We start from the raw sequence: 23,401 nt of genomic DNA, 5'->3' as shown, positions 1-23,401 counted from the left end.
GCTGAGTTATTAGCATCCTTGAAAGGAGTTCTAGAAATCACTAGCTGTCACTGCAGGAAACCTGCAAAAAGTAACATAAAGCAAAGTGGTGTTCTTCACTTGTCATTCCATCGTTATTCTCCCTCAAAAAAGTTATTTTCAACTTGATTAAATAACTCTCAATGAAATGGGGCTTTATTTTAATTTCTACACTGCTTCTTTAGAAAGTGGCAATAAGAAAACTAGATCATTTTGAAGGTTTCTAACTTTTCTTTTACCTTTAAAGTGACACCATACATTTTGATCATATAGTGGGAAGTCAAGTTTCAAATGAAGGCTCTGAGAAAATGAATCTTAATAACAAATAAGCAAATGAAAGTTTAATTACACCTGTCTTGGAGATGTCCTACGCTTGCTAGGAGTTGTCCTTGCCTTTCGATCAAGTGATACTTTCTGATAACTTTCTAAGGCCTAGCTCTAGGGCTGGGAATGTGTTGGTGAACAAGACAGAGTCCCAGAAGTGAATCAATCCCTCAACAAATGCATAATAAAATTACAAGATGAAAACAGAAAGACTATGACAGATCTAGATAAAGGAACTTTAAAATAACCTTGCAGGAAGCATATATATTCCCCAACCTGCAGACAACCTTGTGGTAAATGGAATTCAGAAATGTCTGTAAATATTAGCCCCTTTCATGGGTGACCTTAAAATGAAAAACAAACGTGTGTACCCAGAAATACTTAACATCCAGCCAAAAGGGAACCCTCATGGCATGAGTGGCCCAGGACACATTTTCCCTGGCCATTCTTGAGTAGAGAGAACAGCATGATTTGAAAAAAAAAAAAAAAAAAAATCTGTGGCTTTAGAGGTAACATCCTCCCACTCTGTTCACAACGAGCCTGGGAGCCCAGCCATTGGCTTTCTACCCGTTGACTAAGGCCCAACCTCAACTTGGGTTCTCTATCTGAGATCTGAAATGCAAAGCTTGTTTATCTTGTTCGAGGCTAACCTTGCCCAGGATATTTGAATTTAAATAAGGAGGTTCTGGCACCTATTAATCTAGGGTGGTGGTGTAACAGTGAAATCATAGCTAGAGCCAGGATTGCTAAACACAGGTTGCCTACACGGATTGTGTAGGAAGCAGGACTACGTCCATTTGGATTGCAAATGTTTCCTTGCTGTTTTCCTGGATCTCTCTGCCTAATGATGCAACTTTCAGTGTTCTGGAGGGAGGCTAACAGTCATGTTTAAATTCACAGTGACCTTCTTTCCAGCTTCAGAGGAAAGATACAGGATCTCAAGAGGGAACCAACCTCAGGTTCCTGTCCAACACCTCCATACCTTGACCCTGATCTACACCCACACCTTCCTGTCCCTGGGAACAATGCCCGCGATCCCCACACCCGGCAAGGTTTAGCAGTCAACCTCATCCTCCTGCATTCTTGGGAGTTGAATGAGCTCTTACTCCATCTCTCTATTCTCTATTCCCATTCCCTGCCCTGGATCTTCCTCCATAAGCATGATAATCTCTCCTAATGTGAAAATAATCAAAACACTCTTGCCTGTGTTGCATTACCTTCTAGCCATGGTCCTATCTTCTCTTTTTCCCTTCACAACCTAGATCACTCTGAGGAGAGAAACCTATACTGTATCCCTCCATTTCCATGCTCTCCTCTTTAGCTCTGCCCCCCAATCTCCTCCACCATCAGTGAAGACACCAGCAACTGGTTCAACCCTGAGTGTCTCACAGATATATAAAAATGTCTCTAGGGTTTTGTCTCCTGGGTTTCTCACTGGCTCTCAAGTTCATCACATCCAAAATTGAACTTGTCAGCCATCCAACACACACACGACCCAACCCAAACTGTCCTTCCTTCCTCCTTCATTCAGTCTTGGTCAATGAAACCATCATATTCCCTGGAAACATGAAAGTCTTCCTCCACTCATCCAGCTCTCTCATCTCCACATACCTGTACCCGCTGATGGCTCCCAGCCGTCCCCACCCGAAGGGAGGTCAACTCAGCTCCAAGGCCCATCCTGCCTCCCCACCCATCTTCCACAAAGCCAGATTTGCAAATCTAACTTGCCTAAGAATAGAGTCTAATCAATTGATCTGGGATAAAAGGATTTCACAGTTTCATCCTCCCTTCTAGCACAGTTCATTGTTTAAGAGCTTGAGTCCTGGAGCTCTGTCACTAACCAACTCTGTGACCTCAGGCAAGATTCTTAACCTCTCTGGGCTTCCCCTGCAAACTAGAGATAATAATAGTAATATCTTTCTTTTCTTTTTTTTTTAAGGTTAATTTTTTTTAATTTTATTTATTTATTTGACAGAGATCACAAGTAGGCAGAGAGGCAGGCAGAGAGAGAGAGAGGAGGAAGCAGGCTCCCTGCTGAGCTGAGAGCCCGATGCGGGGCTCGATCCCAGGACCCTGGGATCATGACCTAAGCCTAGGCAGAGGCTTTAACCCACTGAGCCACCCAGCCGCCCCTAGTCATATCTTTCTAATAGGGTACCAGAAAGTCAGATGTGCTAATATACATAAAAGTTTTAGAACAGTGCCTGGCACACTGTAAGTGCTGTGTAGTTTTATCAGTTTTGTGATTCCCTGCCCACCCTTACCAGCCACCCCTCTCCCTCACGCACACAAATATGCAAGCATGCTGCCCTCACACCAGGATGAACAAACAGCGTGCCGTCCCCCAAACACACCATGTGGGCTATTTCATGCCTCTACAATTTTGTTCTTGCTTCTCTTGTTGACTTTCCAAACTCCCACATTCCCCAGGACTCAGCTCAAATATCACTTTTTCTGTGAAACTTTTCTTCATACTCTAAAGATTTCCCCCACGGAGACCCCGCTCTACCTTGAATGAATTTCCAGTGCATCACGTCTATGAATTATTTTTTAAAAGTCTGAGACTTAACTATTTTTGAGCAGTTATCACATGCCAGTTCCTATTCTTTTTTTTTTTTAATTTTTTTTAATTTATTTATTTGTTAGAGAAAGAGCGAGCAAGTACAGGCAGACAGAGTGGTAGGCAGAGGCAGAGGGAGAAGCAGGCTCCCCACCGAGCAAGGAGCCCGTTGTGGGACTCGATCCCAGGACGCTGGGATCATGACCTGAGCCGAAGGCAACCACTTAACCAACTGAGCCACCCACGCATCCTGCCGGGTCTTATTCTAAGTGCTTTACACCCATTATCTTGCTTACGCCTCACAACAAAGCTATGAAATGTTGTAACGATTGGCTTACCTTTTCATCATTCCTCCTAGATCACGAAGATCTCTGTGGGCAAGAACCCACGTGTCGGTCAGTCCCACATCCCCAGCACCTAGCCTGGTACATAAAGGGTACACAGTGAAATTAATACCTCCAAATTGAGCCAATCAAAGAGGAGCCAAACTCAGAGATGGGAACATGTACAAATTCCTGACATTGAAGGACACTTAAGTAAAGGATGAATGGTAGTTGGAACTGAAATTCATCCATGCTATAGACAAAAACTGCTGTAACTACTTCTCCCCACCGTTAAATCGTTATTACTAGATGAATATTTTCTATAACGCAGACGGCTTAATGTGCTCTCATTGGTTTCTGTACTGTCATATAATTTCAGGTCTTTCCAAGGACATCATAATACAATTCAGGATGACATTTTATTCCATGCTCTTGCCTCAAGGGTCATATGCAAAGTTCTGTAAAGTTTTGGCTTGTGGGTTGCCTACCTTTAATAAAGGGTAAAGAGACACTCACCCTGACACCCTTTTCTTCTTGGACACCAAATGGAAATTTGCCCAAATTAGAGACAATTATAGTCAGGAGTTAACATTATAGTTTCTATGGCAACAGCCTAAGCCCATAAACACAAGAATTTTATTGCTTAATTGTTACAAGAGATCTGCTTCTTATAAATCGAATATGCATAAATATAAACATAAATACAAAAGAAATGCAAAGATATATGTATTTCAGTTTCAAGTAACTTTTCTTTTTTATCCTTTTAGCACATAATATTAACTTTTCTTTTCTACCCTTTTAGCACATAGTACGCTCTGTTTCATTAGGCAGCAGAGGATGGTTAAGACCAAAACTGTTTCATGCACTGGGTGGCCTTGAAACTGATATTAGCAGGAAAGAGAAGTCCAGCCACCTGATGCCCCCCAATGGTGCCAATGGGAATGCATCTCTCCAACAAACTCAAGTCCAGGATATCTCTGGCGAGTCTTCAATTTAGGTTTTTTTCCATTCCAGCAACTTGTAGGTAGTGTACTCACAGGAATTCTGGACACCTTTTGATTTCTTGGGGCGTTGACTGGAACGGGAAGTTTAATCTTCTTGGGGTGGTGTTTTCTCAGGAACTACCACTGCTGGAATGAAGCCTGGATGACAAGACCTGATCTTCCTGTTGGATTTGGAGGGTGGCAAGCCGTGGACAGCACCCCACAAGAAAACAGCGATGGTAAAATTGCATCCTCCCTCAGGGAACTTGTTTCACGGCAATCTTTCTTTTGTTCTTAGGGTTGCATTTGATGTGTGGGCAACACTCCCACTGGGAACCAACATCAAAAGCGTGCTTCCTGGGCCCATGTACAGTATTAACAGCCTGTCAATCAGTTTAATTTCATCTCAATGGTCGGCTTTCTCCTGATTATTCTGTAACTGGTAAAAAAAAAAAAAAAGCGCATAAAACTTAACATATATAATTCATCTACTCTTGCTTTGATAAGCAATTTTGAAGACAAGAGAAAAATGTCCGTGTAGGCACTTTTACTAGGCTCTAAAATATACCTCGGCCCTCTGTGATGCACAGTGATAAGCTATAAGGCAGTAGAGAAAATAAAGAACTCAAAAAATAGTTACAGATCTAGTTGTTTTTCCAGAACCTGATTTCTTTTTATGTTGTGTGATTTCTTCCAAAACCTAAGTACGTGGGTATTTATCATCTAACTTGCAGTCTATGCTAAGCAATGAGTGGCAGCTATGACCTCCCCCAGATTTTTATAAAATCACATCACAGGCCTCCATTTCTCTTTAATAGGATGGTAAAAATCAGTGGCCTGGGGACATTATGTTTACTTCCTCAGGTGTTGATATGAGATATTGATGTGTGTGTATATATACGCATATATCCATAGACATTCATAACTTATTCATAAGAGACTCATGCTTTATTTATGCTGGATTTTGAGGGAGAATGTTCAACACTTTCTCTGTTCTCAATTATGTATCATGAGGAGACGTCAGAGATGACTAATGGCAGTTAATCTCTTATTAACCAAAGATAGCTGGTTAAAATGTAAAGAACTTTATAAAAGTAATCATGTGCCTACTGACTTCCTGAATGCATGTTGGGCATTGACGATGTCCAGATTCCCCAATTTAACACTTGACATCCATCCATAATGTCCAAAAACAAAACACAAAAATCAAAGCAAACAATAACACAACTACTGGGGACACATTACTGTCTCCAGCATTCCAGAGACCCGTGGGAAATGGATCAGTCCTCTGTAAGCAAACAGCTCAACCTCAGCACAAGCGTCTGAAGTATGTGTTCCGGGTGGGAGATCAGACACAGACATCGTGGTGCCCTGTATTTTGGTTTGAGGAGGCATTTCCCAAGAAGCCCTCTTGATGACACACATGGGTCATTGGCCGTCTCTGGCCATGGGAAGCATTGGGGCTATATCAATGATGAAGTTGGGAACACTTGCCTCTACAGAGCCTATATCTGTATCTGGACAGAACTAGAGATGACAAACTCACGTTTCCCTTCCTTTGTGTGATGCAGGGATGTATCGGTGTGGCCCGGCCTCTGTTCAAGCCATTAAGCATGGCCATATTTGCTTCCAGTTTGATGCACCCTTTGTTTTCGCGGAGGTAAGTAGAAAGCTGGAGAGAAGCGCCACTTTCTTCCCCAACCTCTTAACACTTGAAAAATAAGACATCAGGTTGTGACTTCTAAATTTCCCAAGTCCGTGTCATGGATTTCATGTCTACAAAGTCGGCTAAACATCATTCCAACCTCCAGGCTCTTAATTCTAAATGTAATTCTTACTTAACATTTTTCTCTCCTTGATGTTTTGAGATTTTCTCCTTGAAAAGCAATTGTGCTACTAACCTTAGTTGAGTTCTTCGCACCCATGAAATAGATACCAACTGTTCCTGAGAAATTAAGTGACTAAATGAATCCCTCAACTAAAAATTGGTGGAGACAGTCCATGAATTGAAATTCAGAGCATACTGGTTTACTCCGACACTAACATAGCAGTTCACATAAAAACAAAATCCAGACACACCCCAACCAGTGTCTTACTGGGAACTGCAGGCCAGTTCCTGCCACTCCAGGCCATCCATCACTGGGGAGGGAAAGCAGAGCTGCTGAAATTGGGAAGGGAGGGAATGACAGCTAGAAGGCAGCATACTTCATGGGTTGATGGGGAGTAGATGAGGCAGAGAATACATCAAGGAGATCTCTAAAAATCAAATTAAATATAAAGGGTATTGGTAAAGGAGAAGGCTGGGAGGCTGGAAGGCTGAGGGCAGGCAGTGAAGAGCAGAGAAATATGTGAGAGGCTAAGAGGCAGGTTTTACCCAGAGTACAATTTCACCAATAAACACACTGAAGTAATGTCTGTTGTATACAGAATAGTTACTATGTAATCACTATGTCTACCATTTGAGACTCTCAGCCACCCTTCAAAATTGGTATTATGATTCTTCTAATTTTACAGAAAGGAAAATTGAGGCAGAGTGGTTAATAACCTGTCCACGCTCATTGAACTAATAAACAGTCATGCTAAGATCTAAAGCCAGGCAGGGACTGAATGAAACTCATGTCAGTAACCACCACACTCTACTACTACACTGGGATGGATAAATCCCTATTATAAATATGTGGTGGGCACTGTCCTGTAGGGAACTCAGAATCCCATGCTCTTATGAAACTAGATTCTTAAGCCGCCTGGGTGGCCCGGTCCATTAAACCTCTGACTCTTGGTTTTGGGTGATGGAGCCCCTGGACAGGCTCTGTGTTCAATGGGAATCTGCTTGAGATTCTCTCTGCCTCTGCTCCTCCCCCTGGTGCTCTTGCTCTCATATATATATAAATAAATCTTAAAAAAAAAAAAAAGAAATTAGATTCTTGGTGGGAGGTGGCAATACATAGCACACTAAAGGTTAAATAACAGTAGTACATGAGGCTCTATGGAGCTAATTGTCAGATGAGCCGTGTAGGTGATGAATGATCTGCATTTAATACATACAGATTTGTTAATTGAGGAACCCGGGTCAGGAACTGAGTGGGACAGTAAAGGTTATAAGACACCATCCAGGGAGGGAGGCTGACATGAGGACGGACGATAAGGACACCTGTGTGAGAGCCACAGCAGATGGACAGAAGCAATGTGGGAGCACATGGAGAGAGGGACAGGGAGGCTCCTTGGAGGGATTAGTGCCTCAGCTGTGTCTTGAGGGAGAGTTTGGAGTTACTCAGTCCAAGTGGGTAAGAAAGAAGCCGGAGGAAGGCAAGAATCTGAGGCAGAGGGGACAGTCTGAGCCTCTGAATGGTGTGTGAGGGAAATGACAAGTTGTGCAGGCTCAGGGAAGGTGGCATATCCGGGGTATAGAAGATGTGGGCAGACGGAACTTGAGCCCAGTGGAGCTGGGACTTGAAAGGGGTGGCCCCAGGGGGGAGGTCAGGGGGAAGCCTGTGCTTGCCTCACACCCACCCGAGAGGGCGGGGCCTGAGCTCCCCAAATGGAAAGAGGCGGGAAGGAGGAGGGAGCATCCGGAAATGTTTAGGAAGTAAAATCACCGCAAATATCCAGACAGCAAGATCAGGAATTTGAATACACAGAAGGGACAGTATTTCTTACATAGAGACTTCCATTACAGTTGCTAGAAGCCTGAGGAAAACAGGCAGACCGTATTTCGAATTTCATCCCCCTCGATTTCACTTCGGGATTTGGAGATTTATCCAACCTCCCCAGCTGCCAGCTGAGAGTTTATGATGCTGGGAGAACCTCTTAATGGGAAATCACTCTAAAATTCACAGAGCCACGTTTCTTATATTTTTATTATGCTTTGTTGCTGCAGAGAAAGAGGGAGCAACCTCCTTCCAAGAGCGAATTGCCTAATAGCTGTTAATGCAAACGCTTTTTGCTATTATTAAATATAGATCGGGGTGTTGTGCATGTCATCAGGATTCGCAGATTATAATTACTCCTCTCTCAGCCACTGCAGGCTTGTCTGACAGAGAGTACGATTTGCTGCTTTGGTACGGGCTGAGCCCCGGGGCTGAGCCATTTATAAGAGATGCTCAAGCTGTTGAAAGTGTATGAGGAAAATTTTCTCAAGGGTGCCCAAAGTAGGACCACATGGGGGGCGTCGTATTTAACTTTAATGAGAGTGTCCATGACTCAGGTTCAGATGGCGCCCTCCCTTCCCCGCCCCATCCTCTGGCTGCGTAAGCCTGCCTGTCACACCCCAGGCAGGCAGCCCAGTGTGCCTTTTCTTGCCTCTCACTGGTCATTCCTTACTCACTTCCGGGCTGGATTAAACATCATGTTCACTGACGTTTTTTGATCATCTCAGAGCCGTGGTCTCCTTTAGTGAAAGCAAAATCCAAAATAAGAAGTGAAGGGGAGCAGAGGATACAGGCTTCCCGTTATAGAATAAGCCACGGGGATGAAAGGCACAGCATAGGGAATATAGTCAATGATGTTGTAATAGTGTTGTGTGGTGACAGATGGTAGCTACACTTGCCGTGAGCACAGCATAGAGAAGTTGAATCACTATGTTGTACACCTGAAACTTATGTAACATTGTGTATCCACTAGACTCATATTAAAAAATTAAAAATTAAAAAAAGAGGCAGGTACATGGGAAGCATCCTATCTCTGCCCCATTTCCTCTCCTCCTCTCTTTTAGAAATGCATTCTTCACATTTTTAGATTCCTTCCAGGGCTTGAAGCTTATTTCTCGAACTCCTCCTTTCTCATGCCCTCAGTGCCATGGAGAGGACCTCCACTCTGGAAGCCCATCTGCCTTTTCTTTCCCCAACTAATGGTGGCCTTTGGCTTCTAAAGGGGGAGAGGAGAGAGCGGAACAGTGCTAAGCTGTGGAGTCATCTCGTGAGTTCCCGTGTTCACTTCCATCTTAGCTTCCTCTCACTGGCTCTGTCCTCCCCTTCATACCAGCCCACCCCAAACCTGCACACGCATGCACACTCGAGCACATGCCCACTCCTCCTTCCCTCCCTGTTCCTGAGCTAATTTCTGCAGCAAGGATGCCTGGTCCCCCAGGGCCACAGTAATTGCTCCATCGTTTAGAAGCTACATAGCTTCTGGGCCAGATGCACCGTGGATACCAATGGTACAGATGCTTCCTTCTCAATTCAGGGTTAGCCCCTTTGGGGGGCTCCTATCCTGATCTAAAATAGTTCATCCATTTATTCAAATAATGTATATAATTTTAGAATCAGGTTGGCTTCTCTTCTTAATCTTCTTCATGCATCTTGCCAGAAATACCTTCTAAGGGTATATACCTCCTACACTGTTGGTGGGAACGCAAGCTGGTGCAGCCACTCTGGAAAACAGCATGGAGGTTCCTCAAAAAGTTGAAAATAGAGCTGCCCTATGACCCAGAAATTGCACTCCTGGGTATTTACACCAAAGATACAAATGTAGTGATCTGAAGGGGCACATGCACCCCAGTGTTCATAGCAGCAATGTCCACAATAGTCAAACTACGGAAAGAACCTAGATGTCTATCAACAGATGAATGGATAAAGAAGATCTGGGTTATATGTATATAATGGAATACTATGCAGCCATCAAAACACCCCCAAATATTGCCATTTGCAACAATGTGGATGGAACTAAAGGGTATTATGCTAAGCAGAATAAGTCAATCAGAGAAGGAGAATTATCATATGATCTCACTGATATGAGGAATTTGAGAAACAAGGTAGAGGATCATAGGGTAAGGAAGGAAAAATGAAACAAGACGAAACCAGGAAGGAAGACAAACCATAAGAGACTCTAAATCTCAGGAAACAAACTGAGGGTTGCTGGAGAGGAGGGGGTGGGAGGGATGGGGTGGTTGGATGATGGACTTTGGGGAGCATATATGCTATGATGAGACTGATGAATCACAGACCTGTACCCCTGAAATAAATAATACATTATATGTTAATTTAAAAAAAAGAAATGCCTTCTAAAAATACCATGCATCCATCCAGGTCTGTGATGCTGATTACTCTCCTTTGAACTTTGTACAACAGTGAGCTCTATGAACTGGATTCCTAGCCCACCTCCCTCTCTTCTCTGACACTTTTCCTATCTATTCTCCACAAACTAGCCAGAATTTTCCTTTAAAAATGTAAATAAAACACATTACTCCCTTGCCCCCAACCTTCTAGTGGATTTCCACCACCCTTACAATAACATTGATCACAGGTCTTTACAAGATTCTATGAGATCTGGCCCCTGGCTTTCTTTCCTTCTCATCCCTTGCTCATTTCTGTCCAGTCATACTGACCTTACCCTTCTGGCAACATGTAGAAATACTCTTCTTTTTGAGCCCTTATATATTCTGTTCCTTTTTCTGGAAAAGCTCTCTCCTACCCTCCACCACACTTTGTACACCTGACCCCTCCTTGCATCCAAGTCTCTGCCCAGGTCACCTCCTCAAAGAGGCCTTGACTCACCCTATCCCACCCCCACCTAAAATCTCACTTCCTGACCCGTTGCTTTTATCTTTCTACCCTGCCTTAGTGTTATTATTTCTCTCCCTTCTAGAACATAAGCTCTGTGAACGTATTGTCATCACTGAAAGCAAGTTCTGGCACAAAGTAGTCATGGATAAGTACTTGTTGAATGAATGAATGATGGATGGATGGCTGAATGAAGCAAGCAAGCAAACAAAAGCAGATGCAGAGGACCCTGCTAAGAACAGAATCTCAGAGATTAGGATCGGATCCCAATGGTGTCCTCAGAGCTGGCAATCCTGGTGGGAGACGAGGCACAGGGACAAAGCAGCAGGGAACATACACAGGGGTCTGGCCTCATAGCCAGCATCTACAGGCTGAAGGAATGGCAAGCACAGAGTAGAAGGATGGCAATTGTGCCAGAAGGTTCATGGCCCAGGTTCATGGACCCACTGCCTCCATGCACTCTCAGAGGAGCACCACTTTCTCTCCACAGCCTATTTTTGTAGCTATCTCTACTTGGGAACAAAGGAGCAAAACAAATCTTGCTGCATCCTGTAAAAAGAGTTTTCATCCTTAGCGGTCACGGGCATCACTTCTGCCAGCAGTGGACATAAGCTTACATTCCAGGGGTACACGCTGAACTCTGTAGAGAGGGGACCCTCAGCTTGCAACCCCAGTCCACCTTTGCTGGGACTCTGGAGCTCAGTAAGTACCTGAGCAGAGGGTTAGTTCCTGTGTCTGACAAAGAGACAAAGGTGTGGTGGACTGAAACCAGCACCGGATTCCATGCTGGGATGCGCAGGTTCGGCATGCCACAGTCCCTTCAAGCATAGGGGTAGGACTAGAGGGCCATCATTAAGACTCCTTTTCATTCAAAAGAAGTTAGCCTTCAACATAGGGCTTTCTCCAGCAGTACTGATACAGCTTTCCACCTTGCAAGAACGGCGTTATTAAACCCAAGCTGAGAGACATTGTGTCTTGCCCAAAGTCACAGAGTATAAATCCAATATAGATCCAATATTCTTTCCAGCATCACTCGCACTTACGGTCTGCCGTCGACATGCAGTTGGCTTTGGCTGGGGGCCTAGCACCATTACTCTTTTAAGCCCTCAGTGGCTCATACGCAGCCGGGTTGGCGGACCATTGCCCTGGCAGCTGAAACTGAAAAGAAAGTTTGCTAATGGTGATCGGAAAGAATACTTTCTCTCCACACCCCCATGACATACATATGCAAGAGCCGTTTCATATATGGGTTCTGCTAGCTTCTCTCCACAAGGGACAGTGCTGCTGGGCTGGCCTGAGATTTTAGCCCACGTAAATTTCCTAAGCTCTATGTTCAAGGGAAGACAATGATTTAGCCACTTTCATAGTTAGCCTCGTCTCCCTGGAAAACTGTCAACTGTGGTAAGGGTGCTTATTAAGAGGGTATTTATCAGCATGGTTGCTATAATTTGCAAGTGAATGAGGAGGCTGTTTGTGCCCCCATGGCCTTCTCCAGAGGGAAAGCCAAAATCCTCAGGAAGCTTTACTTTTTTTTTTTTTTCCCCTCAAAATGACAAATATCCCTGATGTCTGCCCTATCATGGCCTGTCCTGATTCCTAAATTCATATTTTGGTCTTGCACATCCTATGGCTAGTGCCACAAAGCCAGGATTATTCTGCTGAGGAATGAGGTCACCATTTATGACCCCTCAGATATCTGAGCCGCATGCATGGGACCACTTGTACCCCAAGCATGAAACCATCTCCCCACCTCATGGCAGTCCTCGTGGTGCAGCCGGGTTGTATGGGAGAGGCAATGCACGGTGAAGGTCAGGGAATGGGCCAGCCCAGGCTGAAGGTCAGGGAACAGGCTATGGGCTAGCCCAGGGTTTCCTTCTCTAGCAGCTCCCAGCTATGGGACCACCAACACTTTGCTGACCCTTCTTAACCCACTTGGCACACTCATCTCTAAAACAGGGATAAGAATACATACCTCACAGGTGGTTATTGCTGTGAGGTTTAGATTAAATAATTTGTAAGTGTCCTTGAAACCTTGTGGCTGTTCAGTAAATGTCGGCTACTTGCTTTCACCTCAGTAGAGGTCAGAGTCCATGTAAATTCAGAACATTTTGTGAGAAAGTAGAGAAAAGTTGCTCTTTGTAACCTCAACTTTGAAAGTTAGGGTTTTATCATCAAGTTCCCCCTTACCTAATAAAAACCATTACATTCTCACTCAGTTTTAAAGTTTACGAGTCATGCTCACATAGATCCTAGCTCGCTTGGTGCTGTCTCGCTAACGCGTCACTATGAGATTGGCAGAACAAGTATAACCATTTTCATTTTATAGAAACAGGACTGACGTTCAGAGAGGATAAGGTAGTTTTCCAAAAGTACACATTCAAGACCAGAACCCAAGGTTCTTGCAGCTAATCCAGCGTGGTCCTGATCCACCCTCTCAGAACGGTGGCTGGGGCAGTCCCTCTGCCTGTCACCACCTTCCTCTTTCCATTTTTTTTTTCTTTATTCCTTTTAGCTTTAACAGGGTATGATTAATGTAAACTATTGTACATATTTAATAGATACATCTTGATGAGTTTGGACATATGCATACACCTGTGACATCTTCCCCACAATGAAGGAAATACGCATGGCCATGACCTCCAACAATTTCCTTGCGTTCTTTTGTGAGCTTCTGTGGGTTGGTTGGTAAGAACAAGTAACATGAGCTCCTTTAGTTCGCTGACTCCCATGCATCTTCCAGATTTCAACTTGGCTGTTACTACCTCGCCACCCTCCCACCCTGCCCCACCCCACCCCACCCCACCGCCCCAGGTGCTCTCGTGGTATCTTCAGCATCCCCCCACCCCAGGTACTTATTGTACAACATTGTTAAGTCCTCACGTGCCTCTTACCTCTCCACATGGCCATCTTTGTATTGTTGGCAGTGTTTCTCTTCACTGTCCCAGGGTGGCTACAGAAGGTCCAAGCATCACCTCACTTCATGTGAAAACACTGAAAAGCAGGAAGGGAATGGCAAACCCTCTCTTTTTATAACAGAGAAGAATCCTTCCAAGAAGCCACGCAGCAGACTTCCTCTTCTTCCCAGGAGGAGGTCACAAAGCCACAGCCAGATTAAGAGCAGTCTGGGAAAGGGAGTAACGGGTGTGATGGTTTGAGCTCCTTTCTGAAGAGGTATAATCCACAAGCAAGAAAAAGGGGAGAAAGAAATGATTGATGTTTAAACAATCAATATCCAAATACTCTTCATTTATAATGCCTGATGACTAAAATAAGCTAGCTTGTCCTTCAGGTTCATTTTAAAACAAATTCAGCCCTGCAAATCCAGTGTTGTTGAAGAGAAGAACATGTCTGCTCTAGGGATCCCGGACGGCTACACCACGGAGAGATTTTGATGACAAGGACTTCAGAGGGTAGCTAACGCTCTCTTCTCCTGTTTTTAGGTCAACAGTGATCTCATTTACATTACAGCCAAGAAAGATGGCACTCATGTGGTTGAAACTGTTGATACCACTCACATTGGGAAATTGATTGTGACCAAAGAAGTTGGAGGAGATGGCATAAAGGATATTACTGATACCTACAAGTTCCAAGAAGGTAACTTACTGCCCCTGAATGAAGATTTCTTTGCCCAAGTTTGTTTAATACTTACTCACTGTCACTATGAAATGTGTTCTGGAGAAAATACCCTAAACTTTCATGAGGGAGACACCTCACACCCACAGTTTCTCCTTGTAGTTTTCTTGATTTGCTCTGAGCAGAATTCCCCTTTGCATCGCTTGAGAAGACGATCTGGTTTAAAGTCATGTCTTTTTTAACACAATCTAGTTCTTGCCCACAAAAACATGGAAGAATCTTAACTTCCAATAATAGAAAACACTGTACAACTAATGTGGTTTTAGTTCAATAATAGAAATTTAAACAACTGTTCACAGCTGTTTAGTACTTAACAAACTATTTTCACATGCATTGTTCCATTGAATTATCATGGAAGTCCCTTGAGATAGATAATACAATATCAACAGGAAGTGTGATCTCACTAATTCAGGTCCATTAGGTCAAAGTCCCATTTCAATCATAAAATAATGTTAATGTTAATGATGTTTATTGGGAGCTTCCAAGGGCGCTGTGAAGCCATTTCAGTCAGTACCAGGCACCTACTCTAATGTCTGGAATTACATTTGGTGCCAGGGATCCCCATGGTGAGCAGGATTCAGTTTCTGTTCCCGGAAAAGTGATAGGATCATCATGGGGAGGGTTTGGGGAGCAAAAAAGAAAGACATTCAGTCCAGCCAGAAGATTCAGAAAAAGCAGAGCAGGATGAGAGAAATCACAGGCCACAGTTAAAGAAATCTAGATGGGGGCTTCCAGGCACTGGGAACACCAAAAACATCTGGGAGGTGTGAGTTAGTCGGTGTGTTTAGGGTTCTAAAAACATCAAGCTCAGAGCGCCAGTGGCTAGAGACAAAGCTGCCCAAGGTCAGTAGTGGACAGGAGTTGGAGGAGTTTGGGTTTCTTGATGGGGAATGTGGAGTATATTTTACAAATGATTCACCAGCGGAGGTTCCTAGGAGTGGCATTTATTTTAGTGAATGGAGAGAAATGACAAATAATTAGCATATACCTAAATATTCATCAGTATTCCTGAAGTGCTAAGGAGGGCAGAATTTGTTTTAAATATTTTAGATAGTCTCTCTGCTCTTATTTAAAAAAGCAATTTGCACTATAAAGAGAAAGTTTGCTGAGTTGAGAATTCTCATGCATTGTATTAGATATTCAGGATTTTTGCCACCTGAACTAGTGAATTTTTGCTGTATTTCTGAAATGGTTCATTCTTTTCTTTTAGTGGTTATCATCCATTGCACAACATAGATACAAATGTGGGGTGTTTTTTTTTTTTTTCTTTTTGGCTTTTTCCTGAAATGAGAGTTTAAAAACCCCTAAGTACAATAAAGCAAACAAGTAATGCCCTCTTATTATAGAGTTATGGGCAAAAAGGTTTGAAAAGGAAAAATAAAAGTCCATAGAAAAAGAGAAAGAGGGACACCTGGGTGGCTCAGTCGGTGAAGCACTAACTTCCACTCAGGTCATGATCCCAGGGTCCTGGGATCGAGTTTCGCACTGGGCTTCCTGCTCGTGCGGAGCCTGTTTCTCTCTGCCTGCTACTCCCCCTGCTTGTGCACGCTCTATCCCTCTCTGACAAAAAAAAAATAAATAAATAAAATCTTAAAAAAAGAGAGAAAAAGAAACTAGCTGCAACATTCCGTAATCTGTTCATTCATCCATTCAACAATTTGCTCTTAACCACCCACCATATTCCAGCACTGTTGTGTAGGGATGAGACACACAGACCTGTTTTCCCGTCTAGCTGGAGAGATGATCAGGAACCAACCCCTCACCATGCTGTGCAGCAGGTGCCCAGAACAGGGCACAGAGAAGGGAGTTTCCAAATTAGACTTGGGATCCTGAAGGACATTAGTGATGAGACAGAAGGAGAGACAGGAACTGGCCAGGTGAAACACTACGAGGGGAGACTTCTCCAGGAAAAGGCAGTCCATCAGGGATTGTGGATAAACTGATGTGGAAAAAGTCTTGAACAGTGTAGAGAAAAAGCCATGGCCCTACAGGGAGCCATCCAGACAACCAGCTGACTCTTCTAAACCACACAGCAGAGCACCATTGTCATCAGCTGTCATCTGTGGAGGTGACAGTGAAGGCCAAATCAGGGTCAGATGTCAAAAGAGAAAGGACCAAAGTCCAGTCCAACAGAAGAGGAGTTGGAGCTAGACCAGGGCTGGACACCAGATTAAAAGAAGTAACATGTGCCCACTCCAGATAAGGAAGATAGCTGAGGTTCAGGCTTCCAGAGTTTGGCAAGAAGGCAAGGCTCAGGGTGGTGGACAGTATGGGGGTCTGGTCCAAGCAAAAGAACCCCTCAATCTGCATAGATAGTTATGAGACACCCCACCTGGATCCTGGGCTGGAGTTTGATCCCAGGAGATTAATTAGCCTCTTAATCAAGAATGGCAGCTACCTTTTATATTCTGACCTTAGGAATGACCAAGTGGGGAGCTATTTTACAGAAGGATTCAGAGACCATGCCTGAATCTGGTGGGACCAACTGAGCGATTATAGACGTTGCCACGGGCCCCTAGGAAAGGCTGCCGGCATCCATGGTCACACATTTGTCACTCCGATGCTCATTATTGAATGTCTCATATAATTTCTCTAACCATAAATGCTGAATGTGGCCACTAAAATGTGGAGATGAATAAAAACATAGAGAAGAAATTATTACCAGATTCAGGGATTAACTATTTTAATTAACTAAATTGTGAAAAGATCATTTTTCACGTGGATGAACTAAAGCTTAATATTAATTTTATACTTTTTTTTCTAATATGTAAGATAAGGAAACTATAAAATTTTGAAAACCAGAATTCTTAAAACTTCTGCGGCCATCTGTCTTCTTTTATGATGGTGTCTGGATCCCATTTCCTCTTTGTCCCATCAATCATTCCCTCTGTCACTTGTATTTCCAAGTCTCCTTCCCTATTAGCTCATTCTCATTTGCATTAAGCAGGATCCGGTGTCACCTGTGTTAAAAAAAAAAAAAATAGGCAACTCTTTTTTCAGCAATATATTCCCCACCGAACACGCCTCGTTCTTTCTTCACATATCTACTCTTCACCCCCCCACACACACCGTTGGTGTCTCTGGCCCAGCTTCTCTGTTCAGCTTCACATTCCCCTAAGTCTCCTGTAAAAACCCGAAACCGACCCTTCTAGAATGTCACCTTCTCTCATTCCCTCCCTTGCCTGGATCTCTTTCCCCTACTCCAGACTCCGGTGAAGAGAACCACAGTCCCCCCAAGTTTAGCAACTCAAGAATCAGTCAAGCAGCAAACCCTCAAAATGTCCCCTTTGAAATAGTTCAAATTCATCTCCTCTCCTGTCTCTCTATACTATGGACACTCAGAATTCAGTGGTATCAGGTGTGGAAAGCCCTTAGCATAGTGCCTGATACAGAATAAGTGTCCGATAAAGTTACTTTCTGGGGGCGCCTGGGTGGCTCAGTGGGTTAAAGCCTCTGCCTTCGGCTCAGGTCATGATCCCAGGGTCCTGGGATCGAGCCCCGCATCGGGCTCTCTGCTTGGCAGGGAGCCTGCTTCCCCCTCTCTCTCTGCCTGCCTCTCTGCCTACTTGTAATCTCTGTCTGACATGTGATCTCTGTCTGTGAAATAAATAAATACAATCTTTAAAAAAAAAAAAAAAGTTACTCTCTGCTCCTGCTAGTAATTCTCTTCTTACTACAATACTCCTACTATTAGTCAGTGTATGAGTATTTTTCTCCTGGCTACCTTGGGTTACTTCCCAAGGCTACTTTCCCGCCACATCCTCTCTTTCCCTCTGTCTAACCTGTGCATTGCTGCCAAAGTGACATATTTAAAATACAAATTTGAGCCTGTTAGGATACTGCTTAAGAGCCCTTGATCTCCTCTGTTGCCTTGCAGGGCCCTTCAGTCAGAGCTCACCAAGCTTCTGCTGTTTGCCTTTTGGGACCGTCCAGCTCCTCCTCCTGACCACACCCACAGGCTCCCCAAGCAGCAGCCCGGAGAGCTGCTCACTCACAGTCCTCCTGAGAGCCAGGCTGCCATTTTCTTCATGCCTTTGCTCTCACTGCCGAGAGAAACACCTCTCCAAGAAGTCTTCCCTGCCCCCAGGGGCTCTTGAGTCTCTCCCCCTGTTGCCTGCCCCACATGCAAACATCTGACCCGGCATCTGTGATGGACACAGATAGCGATCCCTCTGCACATGTCCCTGAGACAAGGGGGGGAAGGCTTGTGCTTCTCATCTGAGCCTAACACAGTGCCTGGACATCACAGTGGCTCAAGCAGCACCAAACAGCCAAATGAATGCTAACACGGGTGACACTTCCACAGGTGAATTTAAATGCACATCACATACCCCAAAACTGGACTATTTCGTATCCATTATAAAGATGAAAGTTCTGTCTCTGGATGAAAGCAAGTGCTTTTCCAAACCTTGATCCTTCAAAGCCTCTGTGCCAGGCTGGGTCGTAGGTCCTGGGAACAGGGAGATAGGTTCTAGTGAGGAAAATAATGTTATGCAGTGTCAAGTGCTGGGAAAAGGACAAAAACCAGGTAATGTGTTCGTAAGAGATGGGAGGACTGGGCTTGGGGACTGTTATGCCCCAATAACGGGTCCGTGATTAAAGGAGCGAGACTGATACAAAGCGAAGGTCAAGCAAAGCTTTATTTCGCGCCAAGCATCAAGAATCTAACCGAACGTTCGGGGCCGCACCTCTTACAAGAGAGGGCAACCCTTCTCTGTTTCACAGTCTAGCTTTTAAGGGTAAAGGCCATGCGGTTGGGCCTGGCCACGCACAGGTGACCAATAAGATTGTAACACACACAGGAAACTCCACAGTGATGCTAGGTGACCAATTGAATTATAATTTACCCTAGTAGACATTTGAATCAGCCTATTACACCTTGATTAGGATTGGGGCCAAAAGGGTTCCCAAAGGGCGGGGGCCCATACTCCTTGGTAGCTAGGGAGACAGTATGCAAACCCCCTACTGATCGGATGTCTCCACCTGGCCTGACCCACCTTTGTATCTGGGCATTGTTACCCGGAGCTGGTTTCCCGGACCTGCCTTTAAGTGAATCCCCTGGGGGAAGGGGAGCAAGGACAGTTCAAGGGCTAAACAACAAGGTTTTGTTTAACCTCAATGAAAGCCTCTTGACAAAATATAAACATAAAATAGGTCCTTACAGGGACACATTACACAGGGTGATGGAAGGGGGTGCTCTCTGAGAAGGTGACCTTTGAGTTAAAAATCTGAGCAGTGAGAAGCTTACCAAACATAGAGGGGCACTTTCATTACATCCCGGTTAACGGAAAGATGCTTTTGACCTTGCTCCTGGAGGCCATAGAGGAATCTCAGAAAATACAGTCTTGCTTTAGATCATTCTCCCACAGCACTAAATTCATGGCCTTGAATTATGTAAGATGTCAGAGCGTAAAGCACAGCTGCAGAGAGACGGGAATTCTATAGAGCTCTGGGGAAACCCTGACATTCCTGCCTCCTATCTGGGCCTGTGCTTCCTGGAAAAACGGGCGGGCGGCTCCTGCTCACGGGAAGCTGATCCCTGGAGGAGACCAGAGGCTCCTCTGTCTGTGATGCCATAGAAAGTCTCTCGTGGCTCGCCACAAGCCTTCCACTGCCCCTTCCCCTCATCTGGGCCAGCTCGGCCTCTCTCCCCCGGGATGGCACCTCTCTGCCAGGTAGCTCCCCGGTGCTGGTGTTCCCCTCCTGCATTTTGTCTAAATGCATATCTGGTGCCCATCCAAAGCGATCATCAATAAAACTCTCCCGAGGAGCTGTTGGCCAGGTGCTTTCTGCTAAAATATTTCACTGAGCTTTCCTTGTCATAGCCCCTCCTTCCCTTTACAGGGAGACAATGTCTCCCTCCTATTGATCTGTAAACATGTGCTCTAGCCAATGGTTGTCCTAGACCAATTGCTCCTGGCACATTCTTGCAATCCTGACCATCAGAGAAATTAACACACACACACACATTCACGTTTGTTTGCAAGACCTACTGTCTTTGCAAAGTACCAGTTCTTATGCATGCCTCCAGACCTCCTAAAAGCCTTCTGATGTAGGTAGCAACCCCCCACCTTTTTTTTTTTTTTTTACAAACAGGGACATGGATAGTAATAATAGCCTCTTCCTTGTAGAGTTCTCTGAGGATTAAAGGAGACAATGCCCAGTACACACCTCACCACAATACCTGTCACAGAGTTAGCTCTCAGCGATAGTTGTTGCTGTTAATTGACTTCTTCATCTACCCTGCAGTTCATTGCTAAGTAGAACGCATTGTCTTAAAATTAATGAATTTAAAAGCTTGCACTTTTATTTCCAGGTGATTCTTTTTTTGCTAGCCATTCCCATGACTAGTTTTTACAAGTCAAAGAATTTGCCTCTGTGTCTTCCACAATGCACTAAGATGTACCCAAAGGTATTTGGGTGGTAAGGAGAACAGAGACTCTCTCTGTCCCCTCAAGTGAGCATTTTGTCCAGAGCTCTGTAAGGAACATCAGCCTAGCTCGGAGCCAGGAGGAGCGAGCTCTGAGGTCTGACTTGTACCTGTATTTCTTGCTTCCACACCTGCCCGAAGCTACTGTTTGTTTCTTCCAGAGCTCACCCCTTCTCCTTCTGTCCCTACCTTCATCTCCTCTACCATCACCCTGGATACCCCACAGAAGACATTTTCCTAAAAAAAGCACACACATCTCCAAATGTGTTAGAACTTCAGTGTACCCCAGATGCCAATAGGTGTTCCTCAAAAAAAAAAAAAATGTGTTTTGCATCAGATGAGTTTGGGAAGTCTTATGTTAACTAAGATTCCTCACTGTAGGGCTCAGGCTCAGAACGTCTGATAGGCTGGAATCAAGACAGTGAACATCTATCTGGAGGCACTAGATAACCCAGTGCTCCCTAAGGGAACTTGACTTTAGAGCCCTTTGGCAGGGAAGGCTTGTTAACGACTTGCCAGATCTGACTGTATGGCGCTGTGCACTATATGCAAAAAAATGGGGGATCTCTGCACTCTGTCAGGGGGGAATGGCACCAGGGGAAGAAGTAGAGGGGCAGGACGGCAGCTGCCCAGGGGTCAGGTCAGTAGTAGCAAGTGGGACAGGCCCACGTGGAAAGAGAGACAATGAAGAAGACAGGTCTTATCAGAAAGATCTGTGAATAGGAGAAAACTCGTAGAGCACAATGTGGAATGGCAAGATGCAACTATGGCCAAAATCTTTGCTTGGAGAGCCCCGAATTCTAGCTGGGATTTGCGGAGGGAAGCAAACTGGTGCTACCATTTGGGAAGAGTGCGACTGGGCCAACTCTGCCTGCAGAACCCCAAAGTAGCAGCCCTGGAGAAACAGCCCCCAGAGCAACCCCTCAGCACCCCCCTTTCAGATAAGCCCTGGAGATGCCACTCGGCAGCCCAGGCAGGTCATAGTTCCCCAGAAACCTGATTTTGGAGAATTGGTAGCCCCGGAATAACGATAACACCTGTCTCGAAGCACAGTCGGTGGCTTACAGAGGCCAACGGATGAGCAGAGCACACAGTGCCCAGAGCGCAGAGTGTTTCATAATTTCTCTTGGATGGATTGCATTTCTTTTCCCCTGTCATGATCTCTGAGTCTCTCCTAGGCCAAGAAGAAGAGAGGCTGGCCCTGGAAACTGCCCTGATGTATGGGGCTAAAAAGCCCATCAACACGGACGGCATCCTCAAACCCAGGTCTGATGTGACCATGAATTTTGAAGTAGAAAATGCTGTGCTGGGAAGAGACTTCAAGCTCACCATCACCTTCCAGAACAACAGCCCCAGCCGTTACACCCTCTCGGCCTATCTCTCGGGCAACATTGTCTTCTACACGGGGGTCTCCAAGACGGAATTCAAGAAGGAGACGTTCGAAGTGACGCTGGAGCCCTTGTCTCGTAAGTTAACGAGAGGGGCTCTTCTCCTGGGAACTTGTTCTCTGCCTCCCTGTCTGGCTTGGTGCTGCCACTCATTCATAACTTCCTGTCAGGGCGCCTGGGTGGCTCATTCGGTGAAGCGTCTGACTCTTGGTTTAGGCTCAGATCATGATCTCAGGGTGGTGGGATCAAGTCCTCCTTCTGGCTCTGCACTCAGCAGGAGTCTGCTTGAGGATTCTCTCTCTCTCTCTCCCTCTGCCCATTCCCCCACTCTCTCCCTCTTTCTCCCTCTCTCTCTCTAATAAATAAATGAATCTTAAAAAATAATAATAATAACTTCCTGTCAAAGTTGAAGTTCTACCTCGGAGCTCGGGAATATGAACCCCAGAGGAGAACCCCTTTCTGCCAGAGGGCCTCAGATTCCAGCTTCCCCTCTCATGCGTAGACGTGAACACTGAAACTTTCAAAGCCTGGAGCCCCCCCCCCCCCGCCCCGAGTCATGAAAATTAAATGTAACTTCTTGCGACTCCAAGTGTGGGCCAAGGACCTGAAACATCAGAATCCCTGCCAGGACTAGAGTGGGGGTGGGGGGGGGCAGGTTAGAAATGCAGACTGTCAGCCCCCACCCCAGATATGTTGACCCGGGATTTACATCGTAACAAAATCCCAAGGGGCTTTTAGTGCCCAGGAAAGTTTGCGATGTTTTCCTGTGTCAGAAAGCCATTCCCCTGCCCCGCCCACTGGTATCTCTATCCCACAATCACGTAACATTTTGGGGGACTGCCCCAGCAGGAATGATGTGTTTTACTTTACCATCGAGAAGGTAAAAGAGCCGAGCTCTGCATATATAGGCCATTTCTGAAAACTCATCTGCTGGTATATCAGGACAGGGGAGAGCCCACCGTTGGGAGAAGAGACTAGAGACTCGGGGCGTGCTGTCCAGGAGCCTCTGAAGGGCTTTGTTCTCTCTGCCACCTCTCATGGGGTCTCTTTCTCATCCTTGACCCTGCCCAGCCTCCCTCAAACACGTGCCCTTGCAAAGCCTCTCCTTCAGTGTAAAACTTCGGGATATTTTAAGCAAGCTTAGGCTCGACAGACTTCAGCTTCTCAGTTCTTGGGGTACAAGTATTTAGGGGGCACAGAGGTCGGCCGCACAACTGGTAAAATGAGCTAACCAGGAGAAACCAG

At 45.1% G+C, this 23,401-nt stretch overlaps 1 protein-coding gene across 1 annotated transcript in view; it reads left to right on the top strand.

The window, feature by feature from the left end:
- F13A1 (coagulation factor XIII A chain) overlaps window positions 1-23,401 on the top strand; it is a gene marked incomplete at its 5' end in the record, with an annotated part of 166,037 nt that overhangs the window by 117,248 nt on the left and 25,388 nt on the right. The window contains 4 exons of the mRNA XM_080831468.1: window positions 4,344-4,447; window positions 5,780-5,868; window positions 14,146-14,299; window positions 21,947-22,234. Of these exons, the coding sequence (XP_080687594.1) occupies window positions 4,344-4,447; window positions 5,780-5,868; window positions 14,146-14,299; window positions 21,947-22,234 (635 nt within the window). The remainder of the gene's footprint in view (window positions 1-4,343; window positions 4,448-5,779; window positions 5,869-14,145; window positions 14,300-21,946; window positions 22,235-23,401) is intronic.

The sequence above is a fragment of the Martes martes genome (genome assembly GCF_963455335.1).
Source record: "Martes martes genome assembly, contig: scaffold_52, whole genome shotgun sequence".
NCBI classification, from domain to species: domain Eukaryota; kingdom Metazoa; phylum Chordata; class Mammalia; order Carnivora; family Mustelidae; genus Martes; species Martes martes.
The sequence above is the reverse complement of the archived record's forward strand: the minus strand, read 5'-3'. Positions and strand labels throughout refer to the sequence as shown.